We start from the raw sequence: 20,423 nt of genomic DNA on the forward strand, positions 1-20,423 counted from the left end.
TTCCTCACTGATCCTGCTGTCTGCAGAGGGGTTCTCTCACATTCCAATCCCACTGCTCACCGCAGGTTCCCCTTCTTAAATAGGTTCTCCCAGAGGCACTACCACTGTCACTGATGGGCTCGGCCTGGGCCAGCGGCGGGTCCGACTTGGACCTGGGGAAGGTTCGAGCAGCTTCTCACAGGAGCCACCCCTGCGGCCCCCTCCCACGCTACCAAAAAAAACCCCCTGCACCACGCAAACCCAAAACACACTCCAACACATTTTTTCCCTGAACTGCTGAGATCTGCTTTTCAGTTTCAATTACATTAACTACTATGTTTGCTGAACACCAAATGGCTCCAGACCAGTTTGCTTTGACTAACTGGAAATGAATGACTGTCCACTAGCAAGTGACCTTCAAAGCTCCTCATCCTTTATACCTGGTTTTCATTCTTCACTTCCACTACCAAGTATTTCAATTGCTATTGTGTTTTTTGCTTTTGTGAGCAGTAGACAAAATATATATAATTTTTTTTCAAGAGTACGCCCCTCCTGAAGGAAAATAGAGGTAAATGCCTACACGAAACTTTATTTGGAATTGAATGCCTTGAGTACATAATTTGTCACATACTGGAGACAAATATCAGACACTGTCAGAATTTTTTTTGACTGAAGCCATTTGATGAAATACGTGTGAATTTGCCATGTTTCTCCAATACACTTATTTTCCCTTCAGAAAGTATAGTTTTTTACAGAACAATTTCACAGAACTTCATTTTCACCACTTCAGAAACATCTTTCCTTCAAAATGCCCCCCATTTCCAAATTTTCCATATCCACTAGTGAAAAGTGCTTTCCCCTCAAATTCTTCCTCCTTTCATGTCAGCCACCCTCATTAACAAATTCATAAGCATAAAAAACACTTGTAGCATGCCATTGAGCATATTGGAACCCAGGCTCTGCCACAAGAAGAGTGGGAATAACTTAAAAATGGAAAAATTATTTCCAAAGCTTGCCACGCATCCTTCCCTTTTATACCAGAAGGTGAGGACCTTTGCTTATTGTAACAATCTTCCATTAGAGTCACAGAGGTATGTAACTACTCTCTTTCAAGTCCACAAAGACAAGGAAATGTTATTTCTCATTACACTGGAAAGGGCTAAATGTCCATAAAACATTTGGGATTATTATTTTTTCTCCTGGGGGCTGTGGAGATTAGGTAGCATGAAGGAAAAAATTCCTTACACTTACAGCACTTCAGTGAAAAACTGAACTGATGAGAAAATGTCACATGTTCCTGTTGCAAAATATGATTTAGGCAAACTTGTGGTGCAAATATCTCATTTCTTTGACTAAAATTCATTTTAAAAGGGATCATCACTTTGATAACATATAAATGTTCTCTTTCTGAAAAGAATAGTTCAACTTCTTGCTTTGAAATTACATCCTTTCAAAAGTTTGCTTCATATTATGCAAAAGGAAATTAGAAATCAAATGTTTTGCAATGTTACTGAACTGGATTTTGATATATCTTTTTTTCCCCAGAAGTTTCATTCATTAAGCTAGCTTCCATTCAAATTTGGCATAATAATAAATCTTGCAGTTGTGGGGTTTCTGTGATCATAAATAGCGGTTTCTAGGCAACTTCACAGGAAGAAAAAAAAAGCTGGTTTCCCCACTGGGTCCACTGAAAGGAAGTCTTTTCCTAAACACGATCAATTTTTAAATTGACCAACTCCACATGCAGTCAAAAGACAAAATGTGGATTGTTTTTAGCAATGAGAAGGATAATTTTTTTTCGATGGGAAGCAGATGTAATCCAACTGTACTGGTAGCTCTCTGTATAAATCATAAGGAAACAGCCAGCATCTGCATTTGCCTTGTTCATGCCACAGGGGATCATCATCATTACTGTGAAGATAAATGAAAAAAAGCAAAAGCTTTTGCTGAGATTCTAGGAGAATTCATGCAATATGGAAATTTACTGGGTGAAGAAATAGAACCATGTCTTTTCATTCCCTGCAATCACTTTAACAATGAACATCTTTGGGGGCTTTTTGCCTCTTTCTCTCTCCTCCCTCTCTTTTAAGCCATAATCGTAGTGGGGAACAATATCTCATCAGGGATGGATCTGTGCCAATCAGGAGACAAAGTTTATATGAAATGTGGGGAGCCTTGGAGGTCTTTGAAGCACTCTTTGTGAGGGATGCTCCTGGTTGTCCCATGGGGTTCAGGTGCTTTGGCAGAGCTTGGATTCACCTGTGCACCAAGGATTCTCTGTCCACTGGGTCTGTGGGGAAAATGGCCGTGCCAGGCAGGAGCATCTAGCTGTGGAGCTGCAGTAGGAGTCCACCTCTGGGGAAGGGTGGACTCAGGGCTGCAGGTAGCCTCCTGTGCCCCAGTGTTGTTAGAGCCTTCCTTTGCCTAAAGCACATCCCTGCTGCTGTCAATGTCAGTGGATTTCACACACTGCATGAATCCCTTCCTAGTGCGGCAGGTCCTTTCCCCTGCCTGCCTTTCTGGGATCAGCCATATATGTCTGTCTCTGGAGGAGGCTTTCTTCCTCTGCAAGCTCCCACTCCCTGTCAGTGAGCTATCCCATGCTGTTGGCTACAAACAAGTGCTTTCAGTCTGCTTTCATGGTCATCCTCTTCATAGGGTGTTCTGTCCTCTGGCGCCTGTGCTACAAGGCAAGGTCAGGTAATGGAGAAGACAGTCACCCAAAGGAGCCTGTGTTAGGCTCCAGGGTCTTCTGGCCTTTCTGAGGAGGTGGCCTGAAGTTGTCAAGAGTCTCTTGGGGTTTCAGCAGCACGTGTGCCTCAAAGTGGAATGCAGAGCTGGAGAGCTCTCCCTCTGACCTGAAGGGAGCTGTTCATTTGGGGAAAGGAGAGGGGTTGCTGGAGCTGTATGACAGCTCTGTGTGTCCAGGATTGCCATAGCCCTGGGAGCCTCCCTGCTGGAGATGGAAAATGAACAGCCATGCCGTGACTCATCTGCATGGTGGTCCTGCCCCATGGGGAAGGACCCCAAGAGCTGGGCAGGGTGTGGGCACACACTTTGCGTTGGGTTCAGGTGGTCCCTGTACTAGGACTGGATCTTATTTTGTCCAGACTGTGAGGGAAATGGGCAGATTCAAACACTGAGCAATTACTTTACTCTGTTCCTAGTTTAGGAGGACCTATGTCATGGTTTAACCCCAGCCAGCAACTAAGCACCACGCAGCTGCTCACTCACTCACCCCCATCCAGTGGGATGGGGGAGAAAATTGGGGAAAAAAAAGTAAAACTCCCGGGTTGAGATAAGAACGGTTTAATAGAACAGAAAAGAAGAAACTAATAATGATAATGATAACACTAATAAAATGACAACAGTAGTAATGAAAGGATTGGAACGTACAAATGATGCGCAGGACAATTGCTCACCACCTGCCGACACCCAGCTAGTCCCCGAGTGGTGATTCCCAGCCCCCACTTCCCAGTTCCTATACTAGATGGGACGTCCCATGGTATGGAATACACCGTTGGCCAGTTTGGGTCAGCTGCCCTGGCTGTGTCCTGTGCCAACTTCTTGTGCCCCTCCAGCTTTCTCGCTGGCCAGGCATGAGAAGCTGAAAAACCCTTGACTGTAGTCTAAACACTACTGAGCAACAACTGAAAACATCAATGTTATCAACATTCTTCGCATACTGAACTCAAAACATAGTACTGTACCAGCTACTAGGAAGACAGTTAACTCTATCCCAGCTGAAACCAAGACAACCTGTTGCTCTAAAACTGCACCAGTATTCCATGTTTCATGTACTTGCTGTACGTGTTCTGTGGAAATAAGCAACCTGAGTGAAAATAAGCAACTGGGTTGCCTCATAAACGTGTAGGCAATTTGGCTGAAAGTAAAGGAGTGTGAATAACAATGGGAGACTTTCCTCTCAGTCCCACAGACACCGACTGTCGTACCTCAGCAACCAAACTCAGCTACCAGCACCTCCATTGCCATCTACTGGTCTGTGAACGATGGGGATGCCATCGACTGCTTCCAGGTCTACTGTATGGAGGAGCTGCAAGCCAGCAAAGATGCAGAGGGTGCGTAAGGTCTTGCCTTCATGATGGCAGTAGTCCTTTCTGCTCTGGGCTGGGGTCAGTAGAGGGGAGGCCAAGCTACAGGAGTGGGCACAGGATGCAGAGAGAAGAGGAGCTATGAAGACATCATGCGTAGGATTAAGGATGGGTAAAGGTTGAGGACAGCATGAGGGAGATACCATTCCTTCTCCTCCCCTTCATACCCCAAAATGCAAGATAAATATCATGGTCTGTAAAATGCAGGGCAGTTGTTTGCAGAGAAGCAGCACCATCCCTGCTGAGCTGCCGTTTTATTAAGTGGCCTGACCTTCACAGAGGATATGTCCATGCTGCCCCATGGATACTCGTGGGGAGTGCAGATAGAGCTCCTAAAGGGATGGGCTGCATCTGTTTTTTAGGGCCCTGCCTGTACTTTGGAAATGTGTTCTAATAAAAATAATGACAGAAAAAGACAATCAGTATCTCCACGTGTAGACAAAGATTTTTTTTCAAAATGACATTAAAATATTTCAGATGTTAAATATGAAATTGAGAAAAGAGGATTGAAATGCTCATTCATTAAAAAGCTCAGACTGATCATAAAGTCACTTAAGCTCCTAGGCTCTGCACAAATACATGTGTGCATGTGTGTATGTGGGCACATGTGTGTAGGTGTGTGCATGCTAAAGGATGCTAAGGGCTTTTTATAATAGCCAATTTATAACTAAGGACTATAAAGTCCATTATGACAAATTGTTATGTTATAGAGCAGTGAAACCAAGGTTGATAACTGCTGATTGTATGTCCCAAATTTGCAGTCTAGTTCTCAGCAGGACTGAGAGACATAATCTCCCCTTGCCATCAATGGGGTTTGAGTGCACTCAACTCAAGGGCACGTCAGAAACTTTGTTAAAACTGAGTCAGAGTAAAATATGGAGATCTTGGCTAGTAACGCTTTCTGGATTTTTTTTAATTGACTGGTTTTTACATGTTAGTTGAGAGGCACAATTGTAGGCCCTACCAGTGCAACACATGAGTGTGACATCCCATGCATTTGTGTGTTCTCCTCCTAGCTTTGGTGGAAGAGTACAGAGTGACGGTGAAGGAGAGCCACTGCATTTTGGAAGACCTGGAGCCAGATCGCTGCTACAGTGTATGGGTCATGGCTGTGAATGGCACAGGCTGTAGCTTACCCAGTGAAAAAGCCATTTTTAAAACCGGTATGTACATATTTTGGCATTTGATTAATATAAGCTTCAGGTCCTTAGACCAATTCTAGTCCATAGCGTTACTGAAACAGAAGAAACCGCTTCATTTAGCCCATCTAGCAGATAGCAGGCAACTCACAGTTTTTTCCCTTTTTGCTAAGATATAGCAGCATAATTGCTCCTGGGAGGAATCTTGAAGGCATTCAGATTTGAAGACGTTTCCAGTCTTGGGCCTCATGACTAGGGCATTGGGGTAGCACATTATGAATTTCTCTTGTGGGTGCACTGCAATGCTCTGGGTAAGCTCTGGGAAAGCCACTTGGCTGCTCCCTGCTGCTGCTGCTTCTCCTGTGGAAAAATGAAGGCAACAGCTGCATTTTTTGCCTCTGCCATCCTCCCAAGTACATCTATGCTGCATCGATTCAAATTATTAACTTTTCAAGGGAAGGCCTGCTTCACCAAGGTTACACACTGCGTCTAGCTCAGTGGGACACAAATCTCAGGTGTTGCTGAGATGCTCTGCTGCTGTTTAAGTGGTATAAATTGAGTAATTAGATGAGTATTGTTCATGAGCTTCATTTGACTGCTTAATTTTTTTGAACTTTAATTTCTTTAGTAATTTGTATTGACAAAACTATTGCTTCTTGAATTACGAGTAAGGTGAAGCATCTTGTGTCTGAGGCCCTCTTGCCAGACAATTTTTTTAGTGCTACAAGATAAAAACAATCATTCTATTCTTGCAGTCAGAAAAGACAGACAAGAAAGAGTATTTAATAATTTTGTAATGAAATAACTGTGTACAACACTGAGTATATTGTTGAAATCACTTGGCAGCAAACACAGCTTCAAGCCTTTTGCTTAATCCACTAGACTTCAAATTTGTTAATAAGTTCCTTGATATTCAATTTGCTATTCATATTTTTAGCAAAGATCACCTTCCAGAGAATTCAAAGTGGAAATTCAGATTTTTCAACAGTGTAATTGTGAACATGGTGCAGAATTCCTGCAAAATGGTCAAATAATAATGAGTTCTTACTAGATAATAAATCATAATTTAAAAAGGGGTTCTCACCTCTCTGAAGCCATTATGTTAGGAACTGTCTTTGCCTTTTGGCATCAGGCTCACCATTCTTTTTCCCAAAATCACAGCATTCAAAAGAGATTGATTTCCTGGAGTCTTTGATACCTTCCTTTAGCCTGTTTCTTTAAGAAAACAAATAAACTAGATCAAATCAGGGCCCATTAAACACCTTCCCTCAAGCTGAAGTGAACCTTCTCTGGAGTGCACTGAGCCCCAGGTGGACTTGTGGGGACAATGCCGAGCACTGACTAGCGCAAAACCGCTGCTTCCCATTAACACCAAAGGTGGAAAGATGAGCACTGGTGATGGAAACCACTTCTTCAGTGTGAGGCCAGCTACTTTGATATAAAGCTAGAATACTTTGATTCTTCAAGTAGCCCAATGAACTCAGAAGCAAGAATTTAGAGTTTATTTTTAGTAATTCAAATTAAAAGTTGGCACATAAAAAAAATAATTTGCTGTTGTATGCAGTTATGGGAACATACACATTAACAGCAGATCAAAGCTGTGCCTCTTCCAGGTGTTGGGAACCCCCACAAGGTTTCTCTGTTGGAATTGCACCCGTGGAGGTGGCAGTGGGCCTGGGAAACTGCGGGGAATGCAGGCGGGTGCTGCTGCAGCATCCCTCCAGCACCTCCTGTCTCCTGCTCCTCCACCTCCCAGACTACAGCTTGTCCTCCCCTGCCCTCCCCTGGGGACCATGCTATTCCCATGCAGTGTCTTCTGTGGGGGAAGGATGCTGAAGGCAGCAAGTATCTCTCTATCCCTCCTCTTCCCTGTCCATCTCAAACTGATCTCAACATGAAGGCTTTTTGCAATCCTAAAGTTATAGGAATGAATGCACCTTCTTCTGTTGTTCAAAACCTATGTGATTCTCACCCTGTATCTGAGGGACAGAGTAAGAACTTACCGGTTTGGGCTTTTTGGCTCTTTGCCTCTTATAAGATCACTTATATGAGTGCTGGAATATTACAAGAACATCAGATATATATTCTAACTGCAGTTAATTTGTTAAAAAAATCTCAGAAGCACAATAACACTTTTTCTGGTATGCTCACTCCATCTACTCTTTAGACAGATAATTTCCAATAAAAAAAAAAAGCTTGATGTCTTGTGACATACTGTTTGCACATACATAAATGTGGGTATTTGTGTCAGTTTTTGAATGCAGGTATTAGGGGATTTAGCTATTAATTTTTCATTCTTTAGGAACAGATGCATTTAAAAACAGACAATAATCAAATATGTCAGAAGAGAATTAAGGGATTATTGCTAAGGGAGCTACACAGATCTATTACCAGATGAGAATCTATCCCACAGGTTCATTGTTCTGCTGAATACCTAGATTAGCTGTTCCTGTAGTAAAACATCAATCTTAACCTGAATTGCTAACCTCCTGATTTTCACTAAACCAGGAAATCGATACGTTCTTGTGGGGTTTTTTTGTTCCTTTTCTACTAATAACAAATTATTTTTTTACAAAACAGAATGTATCTGGAATGCTTGTTGCAGCTCTGTAAGATTAACTTGTCATAAAATTGTCTAATGTCTACTTTTGTCTTAGGCCTCCTATTTGGAACCGAACCCAATCTCTTCAAAAGCAAAATAACTTTCTATGACCTTTTTTAATTAATAACCTTTCTTTTCAGGATTGGTATTAAGACTGTTTATGTGAGTTTCAACAACAGGTTGTAAGGTTCGTTTATGTTGTTATTCCCTGGAAAGGGAAAGAGCAAGTGAATACAACTAATCCATTTTCAGCCTATGAAGTTGGATGTGCAATTTTGCACAATAGCTTTTGATTGCTTGCATTCAGTGCACTATTCTACATTCCATTTTATGTCTTGCAGTTGGGTCTGTAGCTCTTAAGCTGAGGCTCCGAAAAAGAGAAATTACAGTACCAAATTTTAGCATTGCAAAAATAAACAGGATATAATTAAGCAGAAAGTCAGCATCTCCCTGTCAGTTCTGCAGCAGCACATTTGTTTCTGATGCAGTTCATGCAGAGACTGCTGAGGACAGGATTGAGGTGATGTCGGGAGAGCTGTAGGCAGTACGCCTTGGTGCCCTGCTCCTTGAAGACTGGCAGAAATGAGGAAAATGTGCTAGATGAAAGGCATAAAAATCTACACGGGCGTTCTAAGGATGTGCAGAAATGCACAAACACTCACAGCGACTGTCCTACCATGGGGTGGGGGGGTGTCCCTATAATGTCGCCCTCCGCCATTGAAACACAAACAAGCAAAAGATCACTGCTCGACGGGCAAAACTAACTATCCCATGGGGTTTTAGGGAAGCAACTCTTCCTTTCCCTCCGGAGCATCCCCCTCCAGCCGCCTGCGCCCTCTTCACAGTACAGCTAACGTGTTCCTCTGTCCCCATGTCCCCAGCACCTGCCATCCCCACCATCAAGGCCGAGGACTGCATGGTGTGTTGGGACACAGCCACTGTCCGCTGGTGTGCCGGCTCGGCATCGGCGGAGTCCTTCACCCTGGAGTACTGCCGACAGCACTCGCCCGAAGGAGAGGGTCTCAGGTCAGTGCCGTGGTCACAAGTGCCACTCAGTCGGATTAGGCAGCCACTAATGAGTGTCCACCAGACCACAGGTCATTACGCAAGAGTTTATTCTGCCTTCAACCGCGCAAGGCAGAAATCTGCTTCTGCGTGCCGAGGAACTTACAGGACAGACACTAATCTATGAGATTAGTCTCAGACATAAAAATACTTCCTTTTTATTCTGCTTAACCAGGCAATCCCTTTCATTTGGGGCCAAAACCCCGGCGACATTGCGCTGCCTGCAATCAGCCAGAAGTTTCAGGGCTGTGCTGGCTGGGGAAGCAATTGCTGCCCTGCAGCTGCCACGGCCCCAGGCAGGGTAGGGGAGGGCAGCTGAGCTCCATGGGAAGGAGTAGGATGGAGGAGCCTGGCCCAGTTTGCTCTCTGCTTGGGGGTGAACAAGATAGGAGCTGGCTTGGGGCATAGCAAGGGTGATGCAGGTGTCCCTGGAATACTGGTGACCCATCTGCGCTGTTGTGTGGGCAGGTGCTTCCCAAAGCACAGCTGAGCTCAGCACTTCCCAGCTGTGCAGGCATGCCACAGGGGTTAAAGAGCAGCTTTGAAATTGGGGGTGGTGTCTGCTTATGCCAGGCCCTCTGGTTTCCCCTATGCTAAGTCTGTGCTGCGTAGATGAGAGGGCAAGGAGGGATGTAGGCACCACTGAGTCATGAAACCATGCACTGCATTGAAATGAAGAGAAAATTATGTGGTGCTCTGTATGTCTTTGGGGCTTGGGTTTTTTTTTTTTGTTTATTTGTTTTTTAAAAACAATGACAACAATATTCCAGCAAAATACAGTTGCAAAGGTCTGAGAAGCCGGGGGGGGGGGGGGGGGGGGGGGGGGCTGGTTAACTTGCCATATGGGACCCTGTGGAAGAGCCTCAGCCCAGCTGAGTTTGTCATCTTCACCTCCCCGGGAGCCTGATTATGGTCTTCACCCCAGGGGCTAGTTCACAGGGACTTCATGGATATGTGGCAGAGAGGGAAGACCTCCACCCCCTGCAGTCAAAATTAGTTAAGTGGACTAAAGGGTTCACAGGTTTCTAGTAGGCAAGTATGACAGTGAAATTGTGCGTGCTTTGCTCCTTAAAAAAGTAGGCTAAAACTTGACATAAAACCAATGTGCTGCATTAATGCAATCAAGGAGAGGTCTTGTCGAGCTCTCCTGCCTCTTGGAGGGCAGCCATGACCTGCTCTGTTTCATACATATTTCGTGAGGCCATCAGGTCCCTGCCAACCTGCCGAAGTCACTGTTGGTCAGGGATAATGTAGCTGCTCCCAAAACCTGTGCTGTGTGTTTGCCCTTGTGTTTCCTTCCTGTTAACTGGAATTGCTTCTTTTTCTCAAAACTGAACCAGAAAGTGTGCCAGTTTCTGTAATCCATGAGTGAGGTGTCAATAACACCAAGCAGTTTTCTTGTGTGGTCTGAACTGTGGCAAAAAGCTGCCAGAACTGACCTATTCCCTTTCTCAAGTGACCCTGTGCAAAATCTAACATGTTTATAATTATACTGAGTCACATTTGACTTTTTGGCCTCCCTTTGGGCAGAATCTGGCCTTTTACTGTGACAACTGTGAAAAATTCCCATAGGACAAAATCATGAATTTTCTCAGAATTGCTGTAGTTTAAATTTCTGTATTTGTAGAAGGGCTCTGACCTCTTTTTACAGTGTCAAAGACCATCTTTTACCACTTATTTTCCCTCAAAGCAATGTCCCTGTTTCCTTTTCCAAAAGCATCCCCTTGAGATTAACCTCAAAAGGTTCTGTAATGGCACAAGATGTTTCAGTGATAAATTTTTTTTTTTTTTAAAGATATCTATACAATTTTTTGCATAAAGCCAAGGAAGAAAGAGCCTGCTGGTAGATGGAGCATGCTGCCTGTATTGCTCCCATCCAAGGCCCCCAAGGTGCAAGTTAGGACTAGAAATCAATTCCTTATGTAGCTGATGTAGTGAGAAGCTGCCTGCTGGAAGTACCTGTGGCAAGCTTCGACTTACTATGTCAAGTACCTGTATCAGGTGGAATAAAACTGTATCTTTATGCACACCTAGCATTTGGGTCTGGAAATGCTGTAGTTTCTTCTGGTTGCTTTCCTTGAAAGGTTGGAGTTTGCCCTACACAACTTTCCTGAGCAACACTCATCTTGGGGACCAGCCAAATATAGAGCCTGTTGACAGAGAGCCTGTGCCTCTCATGCTTGCAGCATCCCTGTAGCTGAGTGATTTCCCAGTCCCTGGGTGGGAGTTCAAACACACGTACCAGCAGCCCTGCAAAGTTCACACAGCTGCTGCTGCGGGCACAGTGTGAAAGCAGAGGTTGGGGAAGGACATCCAAGGGTAGACCTGGAGAAAGCAGCATGGTCCCATCCCACAAGGCTGCTTTCACGGATGTCATTCTGGGAACCCACCCAAGGCAAGGGACACCACCAAGGGAGCAGGCAGGGACAAATGCCCCCATAGAACAGCCGGACATGAGTGTGGAGCCCCTGGTCTGGGCCGGACCCCTGTAGCCTTCGCCATGTCACAGAACCACAGGATGGTTGAGGTTGGAAGGGACCTTTGGAGGTCATCTGGTCCAACATCCCTGCTCAAGCAGGGCCACCTAGAGCCAGTTGCCCAGGTGGCTTTTCAATATCTCCAAGGAGGTCCTTGGAGCATGTCTGGAGCAGTCCCAGCTCCCCAAGGAGAGAATTTGAAGCGCATCTGGAAGTAAATCCTCATTTAAAGTTTCCTTCTAAATACCATAAACCAAATCTGGTTTTCCCTCTGGGTTCTGTCCCCTTGCCAGCTTGCCACCTGAGGGACATGGTTTCATACCAAACCATCTTCAGTCTTCTGCAACAATGAGTCCCTGACCTGCTGCTGTGGTTTTAAAGCTCCTTCCCGGGTTGATTCTTTTTTCAGAATCTTTATGGGGCTTTGAAATGTTTCCTTCAGTTTCCAGAGCTCTGCTATTTTCTTGCTGTTCAGCCTCTGTGTTGAGAAGTCAATGGAGCTGTGGGTGGAAGATGGAAAACTGCGAGAAATGTAGTCCAGGGATTAGGTGTGTGGGCTGTTCAGATGGAAACCATGTATCACGTCATGAGAAATCTGTAAGACTCAGGGAGGCAGAAATTAGTACAGTATGCAGTCAGTTCGTAAAAGTGGAAGTGACTGAGTGTCATCCTCTCCACCAATGCGAGACTGGCATTTCTAGTGACCAAAATTTTCTGTCTAATTATAGAGCAGGTCTAATGCTAGAAAAAGGAGAGGGAAGCCTCTCTTCTGTTGTGTTGCCTGCATGACTGTCCTGCCAGCTCAGGATACAAGGTGTGGAAAACAAGGAATCTTCCTCCCCCCTGGATGTGCTGGGCTTGCCGTCTCAGAGAGCAGCGAGGACCATTGCAGGTGGTGCTATGGTGATCTAACCCCAAAAGAGCCAGACCTGGGACAGAGGAGACGAAGGGAAACATGCACAGCTGGGAGCAAATTCAGAGCTATTTGTTCTTTATTTTTAGCTTCAAGAACTTTTTTCTGCTCATGGTGCACCCCTTTTGTGTGCTTCCACATGTATCTTGGGAAGCTTGCATACTTTCAGCTCTAACTCCACACCGGTGGTGCCAGCACAGGTGCTGTTTCAGTGGAATATTGGGGGTGGAAATGACTATTACATACAGCAGAGAGGGTGTTCTGAAACACTGCAAGGCATTTCATTTGCTGGGTTCATGCAATATTAAAAAATACCATACAGACATTGTTTCCTTGAAATAAATGAGGATACTGATGAGAGAAACATGCATCAAAACACAGCATCGGATTTCCCTAAAACCAAGGAAATCACAAATTTAACAGACAAATGCTACTATAATATTCCTTGGCAATTTAAAGGTGAGGAAACATAACTCCTTTCAGTTCTGCTTTGAATTGCGCATACTGAAATTTGGAGACTGTATTTTGAGACTTAAAGATTCCTCTTATAAAGAGAGGGATTAAGAGGACATACTTAAAATATTTAACTTCACATGTTTCTTGAATGTCTATGCACTGAATTTTGTATCATGATACGAAGACATTGTGGGGACAGTGCAAACATGATAACGTTTAGGCTAAAGATGAGGATGCCTCACGCTTTAATAACAACATTATTACATTTCCAATCATCTATGAAGTGGGCAGGTGTATTTGAAGTAGAAAATAGCTGACATCAGAAATGTTGTAGGTGGATTTCTCTCTCTTTCCTGACCAAAATTACACAGTTCAATACTTAAGGTGATCTTGAGGAAGATCTAGCTGCAATGCTTGTTACAAGAGCTCGGAAATGAAACAGGCTTCCCCCACGCAGTCAGGATGCATTTTCCCTTCCCTTCTCCTATGTCTGACCTGTATGCTGTAAGCCAAGCAGTAATCACACCTTCTCCTCATCCTTGCTTTTTTATCACTGATTGCAGGGTCAACCTGAAGCATGACAAACTACAGTGATTGCTAGGGAGCCTTTGGTATTCACTTTCCCTCTTCACCCTATCCTCTAGACAGAAGGAGAGGCAATAGCAAGACCTATTTCTTCTTTGCACGCAGCCTCTTGTGAGCTTAGACCTGGCTCAGAGTGGTGCAAATGAAATTCCTTCTTGTTGGCATATTCTGTTTCATTAGTTGGCAGCAGCAAGACTGTTTTTTAAGCCTTAATTGTAGCTAAAATTGACGAGCTCTTATTCTTAGGCAGCTTAAATCTGACTAAAATAGATTACCAAGCAGAGAATGCTGTTTGAAAATCTGATCACTGTTTCACTGACCAGATTTGCTTAAAGTCCAGACTTTTCTCTCTCCCAATTACAACTGAAAAGAGGCATGCTGTTGCTCTCAGATTTAAACGTACAACCAAATTCTGATTTGGAGAATTTCAGATTTGAAAGAGACACAAGTCTGAACTCTGATGGCTGACCTATTCTGCAGTTAGCTGGACCCCAAATCTTCCCTGAATACCCACGCTCTGGGATCCAGACTCCAGAATATGAATACCCCAGGTCTACTCATTACACCAGAATGTACCTGTCTACTTGCATTTAGAAATAATTTTGTGTTTTATTAACTAATCATCAGTTAAATAGCACATAGTGAAAAAGAAGATCTCCTAATTTCTTTGGAAGGGTACTGATTTACATGGCATTTTTCAGAAGACAGAAGAAGGACTTATATAGAGGCCATCACTATGCTTAAGACATGTTGACCTACATGATGCCACAAATTGCTTCTGATAAATAGCTTAGCGTATCATCCCTTCATCTCACTTAGAACTATTTGCTCAAAACTTTCTGGTGTTCTGTGCTTCAGATTCACAGCAAAGATGTCAGGGTGGTGCTTTTAAGGAATATAGTGGGTGTGACTTCTCTAGGAAGCATGGACAAATTTCTAGTTAAGTGCCCACTACTTTTCCCCTGCCTTTTTTTCCATCCTGGTTTTCCTTTGTCTCACTTGTTTCATATTTGCTTCCTTGCCCAGTTCCTATCTTGTATGTTTATTTGACTCATCTTCCCTTTTTCTCTTGTCCTCTATACTCAGATGAGCCTTTTTCCTCTTTCAAGTCTAAAGAGCTCAGGTTGTCATCAGGAAAATCATCAGGTTGCACCTTTTCCTGGAACCCTTCAGTAAGAATCGACCAGCCTGCCAAACTCCCAGGGCCTTGCTGAAGTGCTCTCACAGTCAGGGCTTTGGTTAGTCACGGGGATGAAGCAAACTGTTCAATTGCTACCGTGTTCAGGCAACCCACTTCTGTTTACTGCATCAGTTCCAGCATTAATGTAACACATTCCCCAAAGGTGGCATAGCCCTGCACTGATCACGCAAGAGCCCCAAATTCTCTGAAATTCTCTCAAATTGAAAAAACAGATCACAGGAGCACCCAGTGCTTTTTCTCAATGCTTTCAAATCACTTTAAATGACATCTGTCAGTACAAAATGCCTGTTACAGACTAATCAAGATGATGCACCAGTCTTTCCCCAGGATGCCATCCACCTAGACACAGAGCTCTATGTGGTGTTAGCAGGAATTTGGTGTCTGTAGGGCTGTGGAATTTTACCTTTATGTCATAAATGCAGCAGAAACAGGCACGTCAAAAATCCTGATCGATGAGCACTGATTATTCTTCAGATTATACTGCTCTCTGGTGGGAGATACGGAGAAAAACAGTCACTACAAATTAATAGCAACGATATGATATGACTTCTGACTTGCCTGCCTTACCTCCACTGCGGTCACAGTAATTAGTGCTGGAATAGGTAATTTGTTTAATTTAGCTTCCCGTAGAGACATTACCTACAGGACGAAGGCCATCCTGGGCTCCACTCTCAAACCTGAGGTGGAAGGGAGGGTGCCTTGCATGCTCTCGAAAGGCACGTCTTCTGTTCATGAATTTAAATACTTGCCTTGAAGATTCCTGTAAGCATTTCTGTGAGGAAATTATCTACTTTATACAGATAAACAGTCTTTACCTGCAGGCATACAATGCAGTGGGTATATACTGTCTGGCTTAGCCATTGTCATACAAAGCAAAATGGGGAAAATCAGGATCCAGTGTATGAGAATTTGTTAAGCCAATCTTTCATACTCCTGACAATATAGAAAATAAAATTGGCATCTTTCTAGCCATCCAAAGTACTTTGGCGCTTCAAAGCACCCGTGAAGCAGATTGAGTGGGTGCTGATTCTTGCTTTCCAGGAGGTGTCAAGACATCAGTGGTTGAAGTTGTGGGGGCTGGAGTTTTGAGACACCACAAAGGGGAGACTTTGTCAAAACAGGGCACTGTCCAAAGGCAGTTCCCCTGCTGCTGCCTCTTGCAAAACCAGCCTGTTAGAATGCATGGCACCATGAGGGAGACAAAGCAAAGACTTTGTTGAGGAACTATTTGTGAGTTCATAATAAGAAGTGTGTGGTTTCTGTGCAGTCTCAGATAAGGGTATCGGTTGTTTTGAATCTGGAGCCTGTGCCCAGATAGTACAAACACAAGTGCATTCACTGTCATGCAACTGAATTAATTAAAAGTGCTTTTCTTCTTCAGAAGCTTGTTCATTTTGTAAAGCAGACTTTTCACAGGAGGCAGATGAGAATTTGATTCTGTGCTGCTTGCATTCTTTGTGATGACTTATGCTGCAAAATGAACATAAAGTGAGCATTACAACAAATGACTGCACTGAGTGAGAAGGTAGTACAGGAACGAAAGCCTGAAAATTTGTCAAAGTTAAGGAGCGTCGGTCCCTCAAGTAAAGTGCCAAAGCTCCTACATAACCCAGGTTTTTGTGAAAACAGTGTTCACATTTCCAGTCTGGAGTTTCTCTGTGGTGCCTGTTGTTTCAGTAATCAACAATACTGTTAGATGGCTTGGCTGTTTACATAAATCAGCTTTCCTGGTTTGGATATCTGCATACATTTTCATGTATGAAAATCTTCAAAATTTGCAGATCTTTTGCTGGTATAAGGACACCTGAACTGAAAGTATCCCTGGAGCCCAATGTGAACTATTTCTTCTACTTGAGGGCTGTCAACACATTTGGGACAAGTGAACAAAGTGAAGCAGCTCTCATCTCAACGAAAGGTAGATCACCGTTTTCTGATGTCGAAACAATGGGATGGAGGGGCAAAGCAGACAAAGATGGCATATTCCTCTGGAAATCATACATGAACTTTCTGATATGAGAATAAGCAAGTTATTGAGGTAAAAGGGACCATATTTTATCTGCTTAAAATTAACACAATCAGGGACTACTTCACTTGAAGTTTGTATATTTATATCAACATAAAACTGATGCAATCTCAGAAGCAAAAACGTTGAATTCTGTCAGAGATATGAAATGATTAAATGTTCTTCAGGGATCCCAGTTTGTTTGAGTTTGGCAGAGCACGTTCTGATAAAAGATGCCATGACCTTAAAAAACCCCCACACAATTAAAAACTTACGGACTTTTGGTTTCAGGGATAAGGAAGCTTGCAGAGCTGTTTTAAAATGTAACGGATGATTTAAACTTCAAGGTTTCTAGATAAATAGTGTTAAATCATGTATGGTTCTTTCAAACCAGCCTCAAAATTCAAATTTGCTATTTTGAAAAAGCAATTGATTGAAAATTATTCAACCTTCTTAAATATGGAAGACTTCTTCATCACCTAGCTACATTTCTGAATATTAGACTGCCGTCCCAGTTGGCAGCTTGGAAGACTCCTTGCATTCGGACCCAATTTTTTGTCATTCCTTCCTGCCAGCAGACACAACTCTGTTCAGCTAAGATGGCAGTAACTGTTGCTTAACATTTTATGATGCATCTTGTGTTAACGTTGCCAGCCTCTCAGAACTGGTGTTTCTTTGTCATGAATTGTACCAGGAACTCGATTTCGCCTGCTGAGTGACACAGCCCATCCTGCTTTGCATATCTCCTCCAATGCAACAGTGATTCACCTTCCTGAGAAAACCAAATTCACTGGGTGAGTAGCAGCATGACAAGCACGACCACCCTATGGGGTTCAGGATGGGCACCGCACTCTTATTTTTGCCTATAGGTAGCTTTCACATGGCGCTAACTAATTTTTGTGGAAGAACTGAGTCGCTTCAGTCATGCAGCCTCTGGACTTCGTGTGATTGACCCTCATTTCAAACACTGCAGTATCTCAATAAAGCCAGTAGCAGCATTGATGCAGGTGCTGGGAAAAGTTCAGTGTCACACTGAGGAACTGCCAGAAAGTTGAAGGCAGCGGTACCTAGTGGGACTGCTGGGTTTGCCTCAGTCCGTGGTCACTGCTTAATCCTTCATAGCACTTCAGCCTCAAAGCAATTTGTTGCTGCCCTAAGAAGGCTAGATTTGTGGCTTATTTTTTAATACATTGTTGCTAGAAGTAATCCATCTTCCATACTTTGCTCCTCTACTGATGGCATTATTGGTAACGTTTTCCAAAGCATCTGTGGCTTTGAAGAACTAGGAAGTGCTCCTGGGATATGTTTAAAACAGTTTTATCAGGCTATCTCCACCCATTGCAAATGTGATTTATTTTTTTTGGCATACTGATATCAGTCCCATCATAAACACAGGTCCACTTGTATAAGTTGTGCCACACTGATATGGCTTCTTCAAAGGTAACGAGGTATTACTGGTTTAAGCACTTTTTTACTCTTACAGCTGAACACACACAAGATGTTTGTCACTGTACCTACTTAAAACAGCCATACTTTCAGGTTTGAACAAGCCTTCTAAATTTGAGGTCCATTTTTTGCCTCCAAAGTTACCTTTTCTGCCTTTTGCTAGCTTCAAATAATTTTGGGTAAAGTTGCATGTTTTTCACTCCTTAAGATGAGTCCATATTAGTGCAAAGATGAAATTACTCTCAGTGGCAACATTCAAATCTTTGATAAAACCCTGCAGTTAGAACAGTGTGCAATCCATTAGTAATTTTAGGTGCTGCTGCATGACATGGCTGTAAGAAATATCACAATAGGGTTGATCTACTACTACACTCACTTTACTGTACATCTCTCCCACAAACAGGTTTCCTTCAGTCCTGGGTGAACTGCTGCCTGCTCGGGGATGTCATTACTGGGAAATCATTGTCTCTGCCTGCAGAAGCTACAGGATTGGGGTTTGCTATGAGGCAATATCACGGAGCAGTGTTCTGGGGCTGAGTGATACTTCCTGGTGCATGCGGTGCTGTCCTACACGAACCAGGTAAAGCTGTGTCAGTCTGGTTGCTTGGGAAGTCACTTGTCCTTCATGTAAATAAAGCTGGCCAGCTTCAAGAATCAAGAGATCAAAAGGGTTCACCTGCTTTCTTTCTGCAAATTTGAGTAATAAGAAAAGGACAACTACAAAGGAGTTTTAGACCTCCTCTTGATTAAAAAAATCTTATCAAGCACCTTAAAAACTAAAATTAATATCAAACAGACCAGTGTACTGCCCTTCACACAGCCGGTGAATAAAACTTAAAAAACTAATTTCCCACTGCTTTGTCATTCCAGGCTCATATCCTGAACTGCTTCACAAAATCTCAGCAACTGTATTTATTTACATAAATGCAGTCTTTTTAGAATCTGTTTCGATCTGAAGGAGATGTCAAGCCTCCATAGGGAATGCCTTTTTCCTGCCTTGTCCTTCACAGTGATAGGCACCCACATGCCACTGTGGCAGGACTGCAGGGTGCTGGGGTAGACTTCAGCAGGCCAGTGCCAGGCTGCTTGGAGGTTTGTAAGGCGTAACCCTGTTGGTGGTGTAAAGGTGCTCTTGATCTAAATAAGTGTGCTTTTTTTTAGTGTGAAATCATATAGATGCATGAACATAACTACCTAAATGAAACATCTGAAATGCAGAGGGTTTTGCCAAAGCAGAGCTCATGCTTAAATCCCCACAAAGACATGTAATAAGAAAGATCTAGAGGAATATGCTTACAGCCAGTCTGCTTGTACCCTGAGAGTCCACAGATGCCAAGCGAAAGGGCTAATCAGCATGCCAGGCAGGGCTTTGAAGCGATGCCACAATCACTTTGTTTATGTACTGAGCAAAATGCTGTTGCCACGTGATATGCTGCTGTATGTAGCCACCTGTTAATAGGTGGGAATTAAGCTGCAGGTTATTTCTGGTAAATCTCCATGAAGAAGCTCACTGTATTCTGGTTTCCATTTTCCCACAGCTTGCTTTACAGATTTCTTCACACCGGTGTGATGAGCGATGTCTGTGTGACAGAATACCCAGCCAGGATTGGCATCCTCTTGGATTACAGTGGCGGCAGACTGTTGTTCTTCAATGCAGAGAGAGGACTGGTGCTGTTTGCCATCAGGCACAAATTCACTGACGCTGCTCACCCGGCCTTTGCCCTGGAGAAGGCTGGAGTGCTTACCCTGTGCACAGGCATGGAGCTGCCGGAGTTTGTGAAGCACAGCTAATCTCCTGCTTCACACTCTCAGGAAAACTGACAATTACAGTGTCAGGGGACAGGGAGGGGAAGGGGGTGTCAGGGAGGGATGTCTAGTTTTCACCAATGAATGCCACACACACAGCTCTCCCCCACATCATCAGTGACTGTAGTTAGTGCTTGGCCATGTCATCACCCTGAGCCTGGAGAGAAAATCTACTCCTTCAGACAGAGTGTGCACATAGTGATATACACAGAAGTGCTTTTCAGGGGAAAAAAAATGTTTTGTTAGATAAGAACATTAAGAGCAGGCGGGGGGGGGAAGGTACTTTCCCTGTGAAAATAACGACAGTGCTAACTGCCTTTTTAAAGTTGATGGTGAGCCTGTGTATAAAATAAATGCATCTCTCACTGCAATACATGAAAGCCATGATTTCGTCATTTGCCAGGACAGTCAGAGCCTGAATCCAAGATGATGTTTGAAAAATGTGAAAAAATTTCAACAGCTGAACCATTCTGCAAGTTAATATATCTTGTGTTATTGTTTGCCAACTCTTTTATTTAAATGCACAAATTAAGAAAGCTTGGAAACTTAGAAATCTACATGTTTCCAAAATGAGTGAGTCCCAGACTAGTCTTCATATCAGTCATGTAAAGTTTGAGTATGCAACACTTACCTACCCTGC

General features: G+C 43.5%; 1 protein-coding gene across 1 annotated transcript in view; it reads left to right on the forward strand.

Annotated features, from left to right (window-relative positions):
- The window catches only part of CMYA5 (cardiomyopathy associated 5), a 49,155-nt gene extending 29,028 nt beyond the window's left edge, over positions 1 to 20,127 (forward strand). Inside the window, exons 7-13 of the mRNA XM_049794395.1 lie at positions 3,909 to 4,058; positions 5,108 to 5,254; positions 8,714 to 8,858; positions 16,311 to 16,444; positions 17,226 to 17,325; positions 18,381 to 18,557; positions 19,516 to 20,127. Of these exons, the coding sequence (XP_049650352.1) occupies positions 3,909 to 4,058; positions 5,108 to 5,254; positions 8,714 to 8,858; positions 16,311 to 16,444; positions 17,226 to 17,325; positions 18,381 to 18,557; positions 19,516 to 19,768 (1,106 nt within the window). The 3' untranslated portion in view covers positions 19,769 to 20,127. The remainder of the gene's footprint in view (positions 1 to 3,908; positions 4,059 to 5,107; positions 5,255 to 8,713; positions 8,859 to 16,310; positions 16,445 to 17,225; positions 17,326 to 18,380; positions 18,558 to 19,515) is intronic.
- The last annotated feature ends 296 nt before the right edge of the window (positions 20,128 to 20,423 follow it).

Source organism: Accipiter gentilis, chromosome Z (assembly GCF_929443795.1).
Source record: "Accipiter gentilis chromosome Z, bAccGen1.1, whole genome shotgun sequence".
Taxonomy (NCBI): Eukaryota; Metazoa; Chordata; class Aves; order Accipitriformes; family Accipitridae; genus Astur; species Astur gentilis.